Below are 15068 nucleotides of genomic sequence, written 5' to 3'. Positions count from 1 at the left end.
GCGATAAAGGAGGTATAACTGAACTCTGCCCGGAACCACCAGCTCAAGCGCTGCGTCATGGGCGTCTAGGCTTGGGTAATATATGGCCCAGTCTTGTGGCATGGAACGCGTGAGGATGTAAGGACCAAATGAGATAGTACTTGATGAGCATTGCAAGTAAATAGGAAGACGGAGGTTCCAAATTGAACAGAGAAAGGAGAGCTAGAAATGCACTCTGAATAACTTGAGAAGATGGATTAGGACGCTCTCAGATGACCGTTGACAACTAAGTCTTCCTCCGTGCTGAAGATCGCGTTTGTCTACGAGGAGAATCTTCAGTTTCAGATTTCTGCACCTTCCCCTTTCTTGATTTGTTTGCGGTATCCAGGGCTGTCGTTTGTCCCTTCTTCGCCTTTTTCACCATCCCAGCCTCCTCTTCGGCCTCTGCTTCTCTCTTTCTTCCCTTCCCTTTCACCTGCGCACCAAATATATCTTCTTCCTCACCAAATCCCTGATCGCAATCCACCCCCTCCCTCTGTAAAACCCATGCCACCTTCTCTACCGCTACCGCCTCCCCCATCTCTCCCAACTCCTCACCCAACCCCCACGCCCTCACCCTCTCGACCACCTCTGTCGCCTTCTCCAACAACATCTTATACTTACCCCGCGTGTACTGGATCCTCCTCGCCCACCCTTCACCCTGCCCCTTGGCCCCCTTGGCCTCCCCCCAACACATCCACCGATACATCTCATCCGAGAAAAACGGCGTCGACCGCGGCTCCCGGCACGCCAGCACCAACGACGCCGTCGCAGGCCCCACGCCCTTGAGCGCCTTCGTCAGGACGTCCAGCGCCTCCATCCTCGCGTTTTGGCCGTCCTCACCGCCGCTAGCTCCTCGGGAGGAGGAGAGGATGCCGAAGGCCTCGGTGGTCGCGGCTTCGACGGCGGAGGGCGCGTTGGAGCGGACTAACGCCAGGAGCGTCGGGCGGAAGGTGCCGTGCTTGAGCTTCCATTCGACAAGCTGCTCGAGTTGCGGGGCGGAGAGGGAAGGAGAAGAGGAGATGGCGGTCGGGATGTCGTGGTAGCGGATTTGGTCGAGAGGTTTGAGGGCGGCGGGGACGAGGGCTGGGTAGCGGCGGAGGGCGGCGAGGAAGTGGACTTTGCTGATTTGGGTGGGCGTGAGGTTGGTCTTTGCAGGATTTAGAGGCATTGTAGTGTTGTGAGTTGTTTATGAGGAAATAATTTCCCGTGCTACTCGCTGGCAGAGTGTGCGTTTAATTCTAGTTGTACGAGTATTGCGAAATGGAGAAGAGGGATGTGTGCGTAGATGATCGTAGGCTTCCTGGACGAAATTTTAGCAGTAGGAACTTTTTCACTGACTTAAAAGCAACGATTGAAGCTGGATGTAAGTGCTTTACGAAGCGGCATGGTAGATAAATGCTGCAATTATAGATTCCCGAAGAAGTGAAATAAATGCTATTCGGAAGGAGACGGCATCGGCCATGGGGATGACATGATAGATCAGATTAGCCAGCCACATACCTATGTTACGTGAGGTATCAAGCATAGCCTATTATAGTCCACTCAGCTTGCGATTGATCGAATTCTCCGGGGCCTCAAATTTGGAGTCGAGTTGAGGTCTGGATAAAGTCCGGCGGCGCGTGCGACGCGGGACGGACGCGTGGACGCGCGCCACCTCGTATGTATAGCGGTTGGATGCACGTGCACAATTGGCACTTGCCTAATCGGACCTCCAACACAATTCTAAAGCAGTCTTGACCAATCAGAATATTACCATTTAGAGGTATCGTCCAGTGTCACCCTCCGGATGAGCCGAGCTTTCAGAATGCTTATTTTGACCACGCCTGCCCGCTGCGTGGTCTATCATACGTGCGTGACTGGAATCCACAACCAGAACTCCAGCCGCAAACCTCCCAAAGCGCCGTTACCAGCCAAATTCAGGGTATCGTAGAAATGAAACCGTAACCCAAGGCCGTTAGAAGTGTCATCAGCGCCTGTCCCGCCCATGCTCGCTCCCATTTTAACCCACATTTCAAGTCCTTTCTCTCACCCTCCCCTCCTTGACTGCGCCAACGCTAACCCCCGCATCACCTGCCATCCACCCTGGCATTTTCTCTCCGTCTACAATGCCTTGCTCGACGAGCTGCCGGACTCCGGCAAAGACATGCGAACCTTGGAAACTGAGGTGAACATCTGGTGTCCACGATTCTTCGCCAACCTGAGCCTGGCAATTTCCTTCCGGAAATGGATCCTCCATGCGTATGTCTAGGCGTTCAAGACCCTTTCCATCATTTTCTTTTGCTGAGGGGCCAAATCGAGCCTCTGCGACTGACTTTCTTCTCTTCGCTGCTGCGTCATCTTTTTGACCATGGCCTCTTTTGCCAGCACCAACGGAGGGACCGCTAAACGGGCCTCCCTCCATAGCATCATCTTGTTCAGCACCTGCCTTAGCATCGGAAGACTGCCTACGATTCACCCCTGTATCATAATCAAGTGCATCATGACCAAAACTATTTTCCGCGAAAATGGACCAACCTGCAGGAGCAGCATTGCTGCGGCCAGGACCGCGCAAGGAGAGAAGGGTGGAAAGAGATCGTGAGGACAGGGACGTCGTAGTCAGTGCGTAGCGGCTATGGGGACGCGAAAGCGCCTTCGGAACAGCCTGGCCTTCGGGTTAGTGACCTGCAAGTACAACAGTGATGGGGATGACCAACGTCAACGACCACTTTCCTAAGGCTGCGGCCTTCTACGCCAACCGTCTGACCCAGATTCGTAGCTAGCGAGACATACACGTAGGGCGAGCCATCAGGGAAGACCAGAAATACGGATTTTGATCCTTCAGCAGCGCTGCTGGCAGCACCAGGAAGAGGATGATTGTAAGGCGAATCATGGATGTGCACGCGTAGTAATGAAATGCCGAACGCCTTGACGCGGGTGATGTAGTAGTGAGCCTTGGTGACAGGAGCCACTTCTTTCTGTAGATTCAGGGCGAACGTGGTCGCGTGGAAGCGAGGAAGACTGGTAGCAGCACTCTCGTCGATTACCTCGATATTCTCGTCGGTGGATGAGCCTCCAGAGCCGGTGACCTTGGAGAGCTGCAGCGCATTCCAGCGCAAGGAGTTTGGGTGGTCCAGAAGATAGCGCGTCTCGGCCATGGCCAGCTGGTACAGCGTGATGCCATGCCTCCAATCGGCTTCCAGGATCCTATCGACAACCTCGCGCTTGCCTCCCTTGCGCGCCTTGAGCTCCTTGTACACCTCGACGATCTCCTCGTCAGAGGTGGCGGGCGAGTACGGGGCGTCCTCGTCTTCGTCCTGATCAGACGCGTGCGCCAGATAGGGCTCGCAGAACTCGCGATTCTTCTTGTCGAGCCATTCCAGAACGAGCTCGAGGAGCGAGTGGCGGCTGAGGCGGGAAAGGGTTTTGGCGACGTCAGGGCTGTCGGCAGGCAGGCGCTGGGTGTGCGGCAGGGCCGCATTGGTGGGCACGGTGATGTTCTTGCGCGACATGGCGTGCTGGGGCCGGCGCAGGGTCGCGGTAGCTCGGCGGAGACGCGTTGGTGTTGACTAACGGGCCGGCGGGCAGCTGCACAGCCCTAACGCTTCACCCGGCGTGGGGGCGCCGTTTTGGGAAAGCCGCTCCCGCCGGCGATTACCGGAGACATCGGCATCCTCGGCGTCCGCTTGATAAGCCAGGGTCGGCGTCTACTGCGGCAAAAGGCCGCGCACGTGGGTGTGGGATGCATGCCTGACGAGAGAGGGGTGAAGAAAGCACGGGAGAAAGAAAGCTGAGGCAGGCGTATCCTTTCTTTCAGCACCGCCTCAGGCTGCAGTGATTGGCAGATTTGCAGGAGCTCTTGCAACTCCGGACAAAGAGGCCGAATTGGCTCACGAGAGACCCGCTGGCCTGAGTATCCGCGGGGCGATCGCGGCGCGCCACTGCTTGCGCAAGTTCTACCTACCTCATCGCCCACCTCCCGCGACCGCGGCCTCCACTCCAGCACTCAAAGCGACCGCATCGACACTTTCTCCAGCACACATCCGTACGCAGCCGAGGACCGTCAGCAACGCGCACCGTGTGCCCTGGTGCGACGGGCGATCGCCCAGACCGATTACTCAGCGCGCCCTCCCTCCGACATAGGCGCCCCATCACCACCATCGTCGACGACACTCCCTTTCGACTGCGTGAGCCACTGCGATTGCCAACACCTGCAGTGACTGCCAGCATGTCTGGATACGCCGGCCGCAGGGCACCCAACGTGTCCCAGTACATCCAGGACCTCAACACCGTCCCCACGCCGCAGGAGCTGGCCCAGCCCCAAGACAACTTTGGCATCGACGACGATCTTTCGCTGTTCACCAACACCGAATTTTTCGACTTCGACCTGGGCACATCGCTGCCGGACGTGTCGCAGGCGCCGTCGCTCGACAACTTCGACCCGCACGCCGAGGAGCGTGCGCAGCGCCGCAACGCCTCGATTGCATCGTACGGTCAGGCGCCTCCGCCGCAGCAGCAGAAGCAGCAGCAGAAGCAGAACATGGACTTCAACTTTACTGGTGAGTTTTAATTTCCGTTTTGCACATTTTCATGCGGGCCTGCGCCCTTCGCCTCGGCGATTGGCAGGGTCTTCACCCACTGCGCCAACGGTGCCATCCGACCGCGAAATTGCATCATCTGGAAGTGCCGCTGCTCTGGCCCCTATCACCGCGTTGGGCCTAAGCTTGCCGCGCGATGCACCTATTAGGCTGCTCGCAGTTGTGCGGGATGCGAGATCCCAGCCTGCGTATCTAGTCTCTAGTGGGCTCCGAAGCACGCCATCACCCGTGATCCCAGCGGGTAGCCCGAGCCACCGTCAACCACCGACCATATTTCAAGTCTTTGTATACACAACTACCTTATCCAGTATCCCGTACTAATGTCGTACTATCAAGGCGAGTTTCAATCGCTGGACTTTTCCTTCCCGGTTGGCGGTCTGTCGGACCCCAGCTTCCAGCACCAGCCGAACCCATACCCGGTCCAGCACCAGAACGGCACCAGCACTTCATCGCCCATCTCGGCCACCTCGCCCACAGCCGCCTCGGCCGGCAAGCGCAAGTTCGACGGCCCGGCCCCGCAAAGCACCCAGGGCTTCTCCATCGAGGATGTCTCGCGCCTCGCCGCTGAAGAGGACAAGCGCCGCCGCAACACGGCCGCCTCGGCCCGCTTCCGCATCAAGAAGAAGCAGCGCGAGCAGCAGCTCGAGAAGACGGCCAAGGAGATGACGGACAAGGTCGCGACCCTCGAGAGCCGCGTCGCCCAGCTCGAGATGGAAAACAAGTGGCTCAAGGGCCTCATCACCGAGAAGAACGACGGCAAGAACACCAGCGAGTTTGCCGAGCTGTACCGCAAGTTTATCGGCAACGACATCAGCAAAGAGGAGAGGAGTAAGGAGGAGAACAAGGACGGCGTGGGCACCAAGACGGAGAAGGCCTAAATGCAACACGTTCGCAGCATTCTTGTTTCCGGCGTTGCTTGCTCTTTGTTTCTCGACTTAGGCGCCAGGGCACGGGCGGGGAGGAGATGACGACCAGCAGACAGCACGACCGTGGATGGTCCCCCGTCAACACCAAGTCTGTCACATCTAGCTGAGCTTCTCGTCGTTCGTCTCAACCATGGGAACGGTCTCGGTTATCTGCACATGGCTAGCCATCCACGAAGTAATGCGGAGGTTGTATAGCAAAGGGAGATGATTAAACGGTTCTTCAGTATCCCTCATGATTTTATGGCTGTGGATGCCTTGTCCGGCCCTCGCCTTGATGTTTATACCCAAATGTTTACTGTTTGCGTTTCTGTCTACAAAGGCCTCTCGATACCGCTCATCTGCGTTCTGCGTCAGGCTGGCAGCCAGGCGTGAACACGAGGAGAGCCGTGAGTTGCATGAATCAATACAAAGGGCCGACGTGGGCGAGGCTGGCGTGTGAGCCATAAGCCGTGCCTGCCCGCCGTTTCCTTGGTTGAACTCGAATGGCGTGCTTTTGACTTTACCTAGCTGGATCATTTCCCGGCTACGTAATAGGAAACTCGCGGCGGGGCATCCCACGGAGAAACACCAACGTCGCCACGGCAGTGGTACGGGCGCAACGCTATATCGGTTTTACGAGGCCAAATAATGGCCGTGTGCGTTCAAGGCCGGGACGGGCGGCAACGACTTTTCCACACCTGAACACCGCTCTTTTGCTGGCACTGTCATCATTCATGGCGTCATCACTTCAGGGACTTGCTGGCTAGGTTCCACCGAACACTCGAGCCTTCTTCCCTGCACCATCGTCGGCCGCCGACCGTCTTAATTTCTTCACCGTGAACTGCGCCATCGTCACATCTCGACAGTTGTATGAGCGTGTTCCTAGTCTTTTTCACAGCCTCCCTAGCTTCCTAGCCCTACTGGCGCAGGCGCCCCTGAGCCGCGCTCCGATCGACTCTATCAAACTCCCCACCCTTGCTGTGTGTGCAGATGCTATGCTTGTTACGCGGATCGGAGAATATCGTCGTGTTGTCTCTCCGGACGAGCTGGAGCATTTGGCAAGGGATGCCAGCAATGCCAGGGTGCATAAGCAAGGACGGCCGAGCAGCATGCTATCTAAGAGAGTAACCATTATGTGGCATTTTTTTCTGCTCCACGAGCAGCTTTCCATCTAAGTATCCACGGTAAGTGTTGTTTTCGAGATTGTCTCTCTCTACAACCAAGCGAGCGAGCGTTGGAAGCGCTTGACTCAGACGTGGAACTTGACCTTGAACACCACGACGATATTCATCGGATTATCTTGGTTCAGCCAAAATCCCGAGTGATTCTTCTTCAACGCTGGCCGTCGCGCTTCTTGTGGGCGGTTTGTGGCTCTGCAACGTTTGCATCAGGGGCTGCTAAGTCGATTCATCGACGAGACGCCTTCGCAGTACTCAGAGCTCTCACACCGTGCTTTACGACTTGAAGGCTAGCTTTTGTGACATCAACAATCACTTCAACTTCTAGAGAGGAGACTTCACAGAAGGAACGCAAAGTCAAGGCTCCGACACGTCTTTGCAACTTCCGGAAACCCCCGCTTATCACAGGTTTTCATATTTCACACTTCTTCTAAACCACCACGGACTGTTTGAGATGAATGGCGTTCAGACAACAGAATCTACAATTTTCAAGCTTTCTGCACTGACACTTGTGTGCGCTCCAGACGACGACAAACAGCCCAACAAGCGAACCGTCTGCGCACCGGACCCCTTTCCGCCCCCAGCTCACTCTGTGGTCAGAACAATCCTATATCATATCTATAATCACGGCGTATTCTTTCATTTCTCACCACCGTTCTCCGGCGCATACGCCTGCGGGATGCTCCCGTAAGGCAGCAGCCTAACCATGTGCCTCCTCTCGCCCACCTCGAAATCTGGAATCGCCGTATGCGCCGCGCTCCTCTAAACCAAGGCACACACACACACATCAATCAGCACGGTCGACCACAAAACACAAGCAAAAGGGGCGAAGGTTGTTGCCCTTTATATCAACATTCAAGACGGTGCCAACGGCGTATAACAACAAACGAAAGTCACTCACCTGATCCCAAACCACCACCGTCCCCTTCTCCCACCTCACCCGACACGAAAAGTCCAAACTCCGAATGTGCTCGTGCAAGAACCGCAACACGTGCGCGCTCTCCTCGGGCAGGCAGCCCACCACCTCGCGCGCGATCGTCGGGTTGACGAACAGCGCGGGCTGGCCCGTGACGGGATGGCGGATGACGAGCGGGTGCTCGGCCTTGACGGCCTCGCGCAGGGCACGCTCTTGGCCGACGCGCGCCACCTCGCCGACCGAGGCGCTGGTGTGCAGCAGCCGGAGCGAGTGCAGGGTGCGGCGGTAGGTCGGCGAGAGGGCGGCGTAGGCGGATGTCAGCGAGGTGAAGGCCGTGTCGCCGCCGCTGCCGGACGCGGGCGTCTCGAGGTTGAAGAAGAGGGTTGTTGAGGGGACGTTGGGCGTGAAGGTCTGGTCGATGTGCCAGAGGTCGTAGGTCGTGCGGGGGCCGAGGAGGGTGCGGAGGTTGCCTCTGGTTACGGGGAGGAGGTGTCAGTGAGTTGCTTTTTTCTTTTTTGCCGTTCAACTTCTGGAGCTTGGAAGCAATTTCGGGAGATGGTGACTATGGCGCGAAGCTGCTGCTGCTGCTTGCTCTACTCACACTTTCTCATCGGCGTAAACGACGTGGAACTCGGGCCCAGTGCCCTCGGGATAGCCCATGGTGGGGTGCTTGTGCAACGGGCCATAGTGCTCTGCGATCTCGCGCTGCCTGTCGAAGCCGATGTCCGCGAAGTCCTGGTCTCTCTACTCGAAAAGAGCGAACGAACATACACACACGTCAAAAATGCCATTCATACAAGTCTATCAAAATCATCAATGAATTGCATTTTCCTTACAAACACAAGGACGCCCCTCTCGGCCGCCAGCAGCGCCACCTGGTCCAGCCCGGCCTTGGAGAGGGCGCTCAGCTGCACGCCCCGGATCTCAGTGCCTATGCGCGGCGTGATGTTCGTCAGCACACTCGACGCACCGCCCTTCGCGCCACCGCCCAAGAGGTCGGGCTTCGCCGGGTCGGCGCGAAGGCCGGGCTCTGCAGCCTCGAAGGGCGGCACGTCGAGCGTGGGCGTGAAGCCCTCGGGCCGGACGGGCAGGTAGTGCGGGTAGAGAGGCCCTCCGGATTGGGACGACGCGGATGATGGATTGGTTGCCTCGGTTGTGGTGACCATGTTGGCGGTATTGTGTCGATCCCGGGTACACGCGGTTGAATGAAGCGATGAAATAAGATGAGGCGGAGATGCCAATTCTTGTTTACTTTTTTTTTTCTTCACGGACGCGTGTGGCGGGAAACAAGGGGAGCAACGAACAAATGGCGGAGGCTGATGAAGGCGTCACTGTCCATTTGTGCCATCGTCAACTGGCAACCCTGCCCACGCGCTGTCCTTAGCTCCCGCGCGCTTTACTCAACGCGTCTAGGCACTTTACTTGGTTGGGTGTGTGCGAGCGCTGATCCTGTGTGTTTTGGGAATGGCTTCGCGATGCTTCTTTTGCGGGGCGGGTTTGGTGTTGCTCGCCAAGGCTATTCGCAATATGGAGCTGATATTTGTCCATCGCATGGGGACCCGCAAAAATGCTCCCTCAGAGTCACCCCACTTGGGAGGAATCCTGCATGTTTTAGCTTTAATTCGGGGATGCCGGCGAAGTGGTGAACGAGGAAGGCCTTTCCGACGGATCTGTTCCGCGCCATATTGGATCCGCGACGCGATAGCAAGGTAGTATCTCTTGCCTAAGTGGCAACGTTTTCATTAATGTAGTGGCGCAAATGGGTGGGGGTCTGCACAGGTGATCAGACTGGTCTGGAGTCCTTAATTATGCAGGTCCTGATTTGCCGCTTCCTCTCACTTGCATGAATTCTCTCCGATAAAACTCTGCATTCTGTCTCGCGCGGTCCGGCCCGGTGAGGGTCCAGTCTGCTATCCGCCGCTGGAAGTTGCTCCGGGAGGGTGGCTCTGTGGCTGCTCTCGGTACCGGTCCAGGCTCACCTGCACGGCCTGCTCCGTATTGCGGCTCGTATGCAAGATCATGACTAAGGAACCACCATTAGCCGACGACAATATTCAATCGCCGATAGGATGGCTCCAAATTTCTGCCTCTTTGGGCTTGTGCCGATGTATGGACGCGTGTAGCGAGCAGTGTCTCACCCATCGCGCGGGAAAACCACTTCTCTGTTGTCATTGACTCAAGCCTGAGCAGACCCAACTGTCGGGTCTGACTGCTTACCTACTCTGAGGGCTACTGCGACTACCAAGACTTTTACCGAGCACGCAAGATTGGGGTCAGATTCGTAAGGCAGCTTTGCAGCATGCAGCAGGCATCTTTGACATCTGCCATATCAACAATGAAGAAATCTATTTTTCAAACACCACCAACCACTTCACTTCCATCCAGATGTGCATTTGACGGAGGGACACCACCGTCATAATGTCGACTACGAAGAACCAGAGTTCAGGATGGTTGAGTGCGCTCGCCAAGCCTTTCGCGGATCCTGGGCGTCGATTGCTGCTCAAGATAGACGTATGTCTGCTGGCATGGGCATTCGTCGCAGGATTGACCAAGGTCAGCAGATCTGGAAGGTGTTACAGCGGATGGTGCATTCTGACCATGATGGAATAGGATATGGACCAATCAGCGACGACCCAGGCTTACGTCTCCGGAATGAAGGAGGCTCTCAGCCTGAATGGTAATGAGCTTGTTGAGTTCACTACATACTTCTCTATTGGCTATGCTCTCGGCATCGTGCCTGCCCAAGTCATACAGACAATGGTTTGTCACTCCTCAAGCCGGTGCCGTGGTTGCGTATTCACTTACACTTTTGCAGTGGCGGCCCTCCATCTTCCTGCCTGTCTGCGAGATAATCTGGGGAGCTCTCACCTTGGTGTAAGTTTGTTTGCATTGCAGTCCTTCACAAAACAGAGAGTGACTTGGGACCGTAGGACTTACAGGTCAAAAAACGCGCAAACAGTTTACGCCATTCGATTCTTCCTTGGTATATTTGAGTCGGTTGGTACCCGATAGCACCAGGCATCAGTTCCCGCAAAGCTGACATCAATGACTTTAGACATCATGGCCTGGTCTCGTCGCTCTGATTTTCAACTGGTATACGCCAAAAGAGCTTGCGACTCGTCTCGCCATTTTTGGCGTCAGCGGCGTGGTTGGCAACATGTTCCTCGGTATCCTTCAAGCAGCCTTGTACAAGAATCTGAATGGCGTCAATGGGCTTGAGGGATGGCAGTGGCTCTTTATTGTGTCGTAAGTTCCACGTTCAGATCACCAAAAATTCCCATTGGCACTCAACTAAGCTGACATATTCGCATAGAGGCTGCATCACCATGTTCTGGGGTTTCCTTGGTCTCTTCACCATACCAGATTCCCCCGCCATTACCCGCGCCCTGTGGCTTACGCCCGAGGAACGCGAGCTCTCCCGGGCGCGCATGGCTGATCACGGCACGGAGACGGCCAAGATGATCAATCGTAAAACGCTGGCAATCAAGCTTCGCAAGATGGTCACCAATCCCGTCTGCTGGATTTTCATCCTTGGTATGTATATGAAAGGCCATCCAACGCAAAGAAATTGCCGTTTGGCTAATCATACAATACAGCATATCTCCCCTACGCGTGGAGTCAGCGCGCAAACTCATACTTCCTCCTTTACCTCAAGGGCCTAACACACGCCGACGGCACGCCGCTCTTCAGCACTTACAAAGTCAATCTCATCCCACTCGGTGGCTACGGGCTTTCCGTCGTCAGCTCAATCGGACTCAACGCCATCAGCGACTGGAAAGGCTGGCGCTGGCAAGTCTCTATCTTCGCCGTCGTACGTCCAAACTCCTCTCCCCCCTACATAATCAACCATCACCACATACTCACATCACTTTTTTTCTTCCCCCCTCACAGGCCATCCAAACCCTCTCCTGCGCCATCCTCTCCGCCTGGCCCGCCTCGACGCCGACGATCCTGACCTTCTACTTCCTGACCTTCACGACGGCCGCCTGGGGCTACTCGCTGGTGGCCTGGCTGGCCGAGATCCTGCGCCGCGAGCCCGAGGCCCGCAGCGTCGCCGTCGGCGTCGCCGTCACCCTCGTCTACGTCGGCCACGCCACCATCCCGCTGCGCGCCTGGCGCACGAGCGACAGCCCCCGCTACCCGCTCGGCTTCCCGCTCGCCACTGCTTTCGCTGTCGTCAGCGGTTTGCTTATTCTTGTGCTGAGGTGGCATGTTGGGAGGAATGCGAGCTTGGTTGAAGAGGAGGGCTTCGAGGGGGGGAGTAGTAGTGAGAGAGATGAGGAGGATGGGGTTGGTGCGGGGAAGAAGGGCGAGGAGGGTGTCGTGGTGGAGGTTGCGGTGGAGGAGGGGACCGAGGCGAGGAAGGCAGGGCACTAAAAAAAGGGAAACAAACAAGATTACGACATGCTAAAAGTTCATGATATGGTCACATCAGCAAATTCACCACACATCAAAATCAAAGTCTTTCTGGTAGAAGCAAGGGTGATTTGCACGAACCAATGGTGTCTTCACTTTGAATCATGAACCCTCAAGTTGGTGGATAAATCCATTTTCTCAATTCTTTTTCTAAGGAATACCCGATAATATATGCTCTCTAGAGTATGCTCGAACTATCTTTCACTCGACTTCATTTGCACGAGATCCACTTACCTTCTATGCCGTACCTTCTATGCCGACGCAGTGTCAGCACAGGCCTGTCTCAATCTCCTACCAGTCCCACTCACAGCAGCCCTCCATACCTGGGCAATGTCCGCAGCCAGAGGTAGCGCACTCCTCATCATCGCCAGAGTTAGTCTTGCCGCACTGGCAACAAACCCAGGTGATTGGCTTCTCATCCTCGATGGGGCAACCTGGGCACTTCTCATTTTCCTCAGAGTCGTCCTTACCACACTTATGGCACTTCCAGGTGGTCGGCGGCTTCTCGTACATGGCTGCTAGGCGGAAGTAGCGGTGTGTTGAGATTGCAAAAGCGCTGTAAAAACTCGTTGTCGTAAGGGTTTGCAAAGCTTGAAGTCCTCAGGTCTGAAGATTCGAGTTCGTTGCTGTGAAAAACGGGAAAGAAGTCCCTCTGTTTTTATATGGCTCAGTGTCAGTACACGTCAGGATACAATGCCTTTGTCGAAATACAACTAGCAACCTCGACAAAGGAGAAGCAACCGTGGCTGCAGGAATAACCACCAGACAAAGGAGACAAATCATGAACTCAGGTGGCTTTGTTGGAGCAATTTGTTGTTCAGTGCTTGGAAGCAAATTTGCCGCAGTGTCCCTACCATACAGCTGCGCAGCTTACTTGGTTGAGAAGTGGCGCATCCCTTGTCCTTATCCTGTGATACCCGGCTTGCATCATAGAACTTCCTGTATCCCTATCTCGAATCTGACTTGTAGGGAATATCGATGACTCACCCAGGAGAGTTTGGAACGATGACGAGCAGAGAACCCTGAGCCACCCAGCACCAACAAATCAGAGAGAGGAGGAACGCAATGTCTGGGCTCTGGTGCGGTACTGTACCAGACCCTTAGAAAAATATTTGCATAAAAGCCTACTGCCTCTCTCTTCGACTCCTAAAAATGCATCTGCTCTCTACCGGCATCAGTAACCACGACATCTCTTACCAACTCCAACACTCACTCTTATCGGCTGCCGTCGCCATGATGTACAGCCGCTCCACGGTGACGTCGGACGCAGGTTGACCATGGCTATACAGACGCGTCGAGATGGCCCGGGATTGGTAAGGAATGTCGTTCGGTTTGCGATACCGCGATACAGCAGCAGTGGAGCAGTTTGCACGAGAAGACACATCACACTACAGGAAACTCAAGGAAGTCAAGAAAGTCAAGAAAGTCAAGAAATTCAAGAAATTCAAGAAATTCAAGAAATTCAAGAAATTCAAGAAATTCAAGAAGATCAAGAAACTCTTGACCGAAGTCTTTGTTAATCATCAGCCACAGAACAACTGCCAGGCGAATCTGCCGCAAGTGCGCCGCTAAATGAACTGAAGGGGTTCCTGTATACCAAAAATGACGCCAACGAGCACCACTCCCAAGAGTCAGATCCAGAAAAAAATCCAAAAGCGCGAGCCAGGTCGCACTTTTAGTATCACGAGAGGGTACGCGAGCAAAGACTCTTCTAGCCAGCCATATCTGGATGGAGAAAAACCAGACGATCGCCGGTGATTGCGGCTACCGTCTTAAAGCGCTCAGTTGATTGGCAACTCTCGACGTATGGCTTTATTCAGTCCTGTTTCTATATTTTCCGGTATGGATTCCTCTCTTGACTTGCGAGAGCACCTGGATGGTTTACTTGACAGGTTGTTTTTCACAGGCTGTTTTCACATTTTGTGGCCCATCTCCTGCCAAAGAAGTTTCTTCCATCGATAGCCCGAGCACCGGACCAGCAACTCAGATCAAACCCACGGAAGTAAAAGTCGTAACAATGACCAGTGATGCAAACCATACCCGAAGACAAGCGCCTTAACTTCAACCGTCGAGCCGCGTCGCCAAGGGCGGCCGTGTCAGCGGAAAAGAAAAGGCTCCGGGCGCTGAGGTCAAAGAAGTAGTCTCTCGCTCTTTCATCATCTTTCCCTTCTTCCTCTTCTTCTTGGTTTTTTTTTTCATGCTTGTGTTTTTTTTTACAAGAAGATGGGGGATGAGGGAGAAGACCATATGGCCGATGATGAATGTTCTCTATTAGAAAGCAGAACCGCCTCCTGTCCCTTAATCAGTGACTTATCCAGGCCGAAGACGAAGGTATGGACGTAGGGGTGCTGCTGAGAACTGAGGCCACTCTTTTTCTTTTCTTTTTTTCCCCCTCGGGAATCGTTGGAGTGTTTGGATTGACTCTTGGCAATGGTTATGCTAGTCGTATGATGGTGCATTGCTCTTATTGGCTTATATCTTCGGGAGGGATGAAGATGGTGGCTTTGAAGGGGTCGATTTCATACAGAATTCAATCATATATGTTGTTGTGGTATTTTGAACATCGCTGCAAGACTACTACCAGTATACAGCCAGATGCATGCTTCAACTGACTGTAACTCTAAGCAAACTGACCATTTGTACTCACGCGTTACTTCCACATTCTGTATGATCCTTTGCTTTATACAGACAGGTACTACAGCCGATGGCGAGCGCGAAGAATAGCAAGGCCTTGGAACATAGTGTAAGTATGCCTTAGTTTTTCTTTTTTTTTTAAAAAGAAAGAAAACGAAAAAGAAATTTTATGGGTAGTTGAAGCTACCATCCGGATGTAAATGTGGGATTTATAATTATACGTTCACCTCTAGATGACAGCTTCAACTACTCATGGCACGAGCGAAAAATGAATCCGCGCTAGCCATCGGCTGCAATAACCCACTTGTAAGAATGGCAAGTCACGTTAATATACTTTGGGCATGAACTGTTTATTCTTCGGGAGAGAAAGAGAGCAGCAGTAGAAGCGAATGGGACGACAAAGGAAAAGCCTTCTTCTGGTGTA

The 15068-nt window shown here is 54.5% G+C and overlaps 6 protein-coding genes across 6 annotated transcripts; 3 read left to right on the top strand and 3 right to left on the bottom strand.

Annotated features, from left to right (window-relative positions):
- Positions 1 to 265: 265 nt before the first annotated feature.
- Positions 266 to 1189, bottom strand: LTHEOB_9359 (uncharacterized protein; the record flags this gene model as incomplete). Its single annotated transcript, XM_035518938.1, has 1 exon — positions 266 to 1189. The coding sequence occupies one exon, from the start codon at positions 1187 to 1189 to the stop codon at positions 266 to 268; it is 924 nt and encodes a 307-aa protein (XP_035368964.1).
- Positions 1190 to 2616: 1427 nt separating this feature from the next.
- Positions 2617 to 3509, bottom strand: LTHEOB_9358 (uncharacterized protein; the record flags this gene model as incomplete). The annotated part of the gene is made up of 2 exons (XM_035518937.1): positions 2617 to 2662; positions 2791 to 3509. The coding sequence occupies 2 exons, from the start codon at positions 3507 to 3509 to the stop codon at positions 2617 to 2619; spliced, it is 765 nt and encodes a 254-aa protein (XP_035368963.1).
- Positions 3510 to 4225: 716 nt separating this feature from the next.
- Positions 4226 to 5473, top strand: LTHEOB_9357 (Basic-leucine zipper (bZIP) transcription factor; the record flags this gene model as incomplete). Its single annotated transcript, XM_035518936.1, has 2 exons — positions 4226 to 4556; positions 4932 to 5473. The coding sequence occupies 2 exons, from the start codon at positions 4226 to 4228 to the stop codon at positions 5471 to 5473; spliced, it is 873 nt and encodes a 290-aa protein (XP_035368962.1).
- A 1844-nt stretch (positions 5474 to 7317) lies between these two features.
- Positions 7318 to 8760, bottom strand: LTHEOB_9356 (Alpha-ketoglutarate-dependent sulfonate dioxygenase; the record flags this gene model as incomplete). Its single annotated transcript, XM_035518935.1, has 4 exons — positions 7318 to 7440; positions 7580 to 8066; positions 8196 to 8338; positions 8392 to 8760. The coding sequence occupies 4 exons, from the start codon at positions 8758 to 8760 to the stop codon at positions 7318 to 7320; spliced, it is 1122 nt and encodes a 373-aa protein (XP_035368961.1).
- Positions 8761 to 10012: 1252 nt separating this feature from the next.
- Positions 10013 to 11971, top strand: LTHEOB_9355 (uncharacterized protein; the record flags this gene model as incomplete). The annotated part of the gene is made up of 8 exons (XM_035518934.1): positions 10013 to 10147; positions 10205 to 10354; positions 10410 to 10468; positions 10525 to 10591; positions 10650 to 10840; positions 10908 to 11128; positions 11191 to 11405; positions 11486 to 11971. The coding sequence occupies 8 exons, from the start codon at positions 10013 to 10015 to the stop codon at positions 11969 to 11971; spliced, it is 1524 nt and encodes a 507-aa protein (XP_035368960.1).
- A 1191-nt stretch (positions 11972 to 13162) lies between these two features.
- LTHEOB_9354 (uncharacterized protein) lies at positions 13163 to 13582 on the top strand (the record flags this gene model as incomplete). Its single annotated transcript, XM_035518933.1, has 3 exons — positions 13163 to 13248; positions 13300 to 13323; positions 13405 to 13582. 3 exons carry the CDS (start codon positions 13163 to 13165, stop codon positions 13580 to 13582), a joined length of 288 nt encoding a protein of 95 aa, XP_035368959.1.
- Between the last annotated feature and the right edge of the window lie 1486 nt (positions 13583 to 15068).

The sequence above is a fragment of the Lasiodiplodia theobromae genome (genome assembly GCF_012971845.1).
Source record: "Lasiodiplodia theobromae strain AM2As chromosome Unknown scaffold_31, whole genome shotgun sequence".
NCBI lineage: Eukaryota > Fungi > Ascomycota > Dothideomycetes > Botryosphaeriales > Botryosphaeriaceae > Lasiodiplodia > Lasiodiplodia theobromae.
Note: the sequence above shows the minus strand (reverse complement) of the source record. Positions and strands in the feature narration are given on the sequence as shown.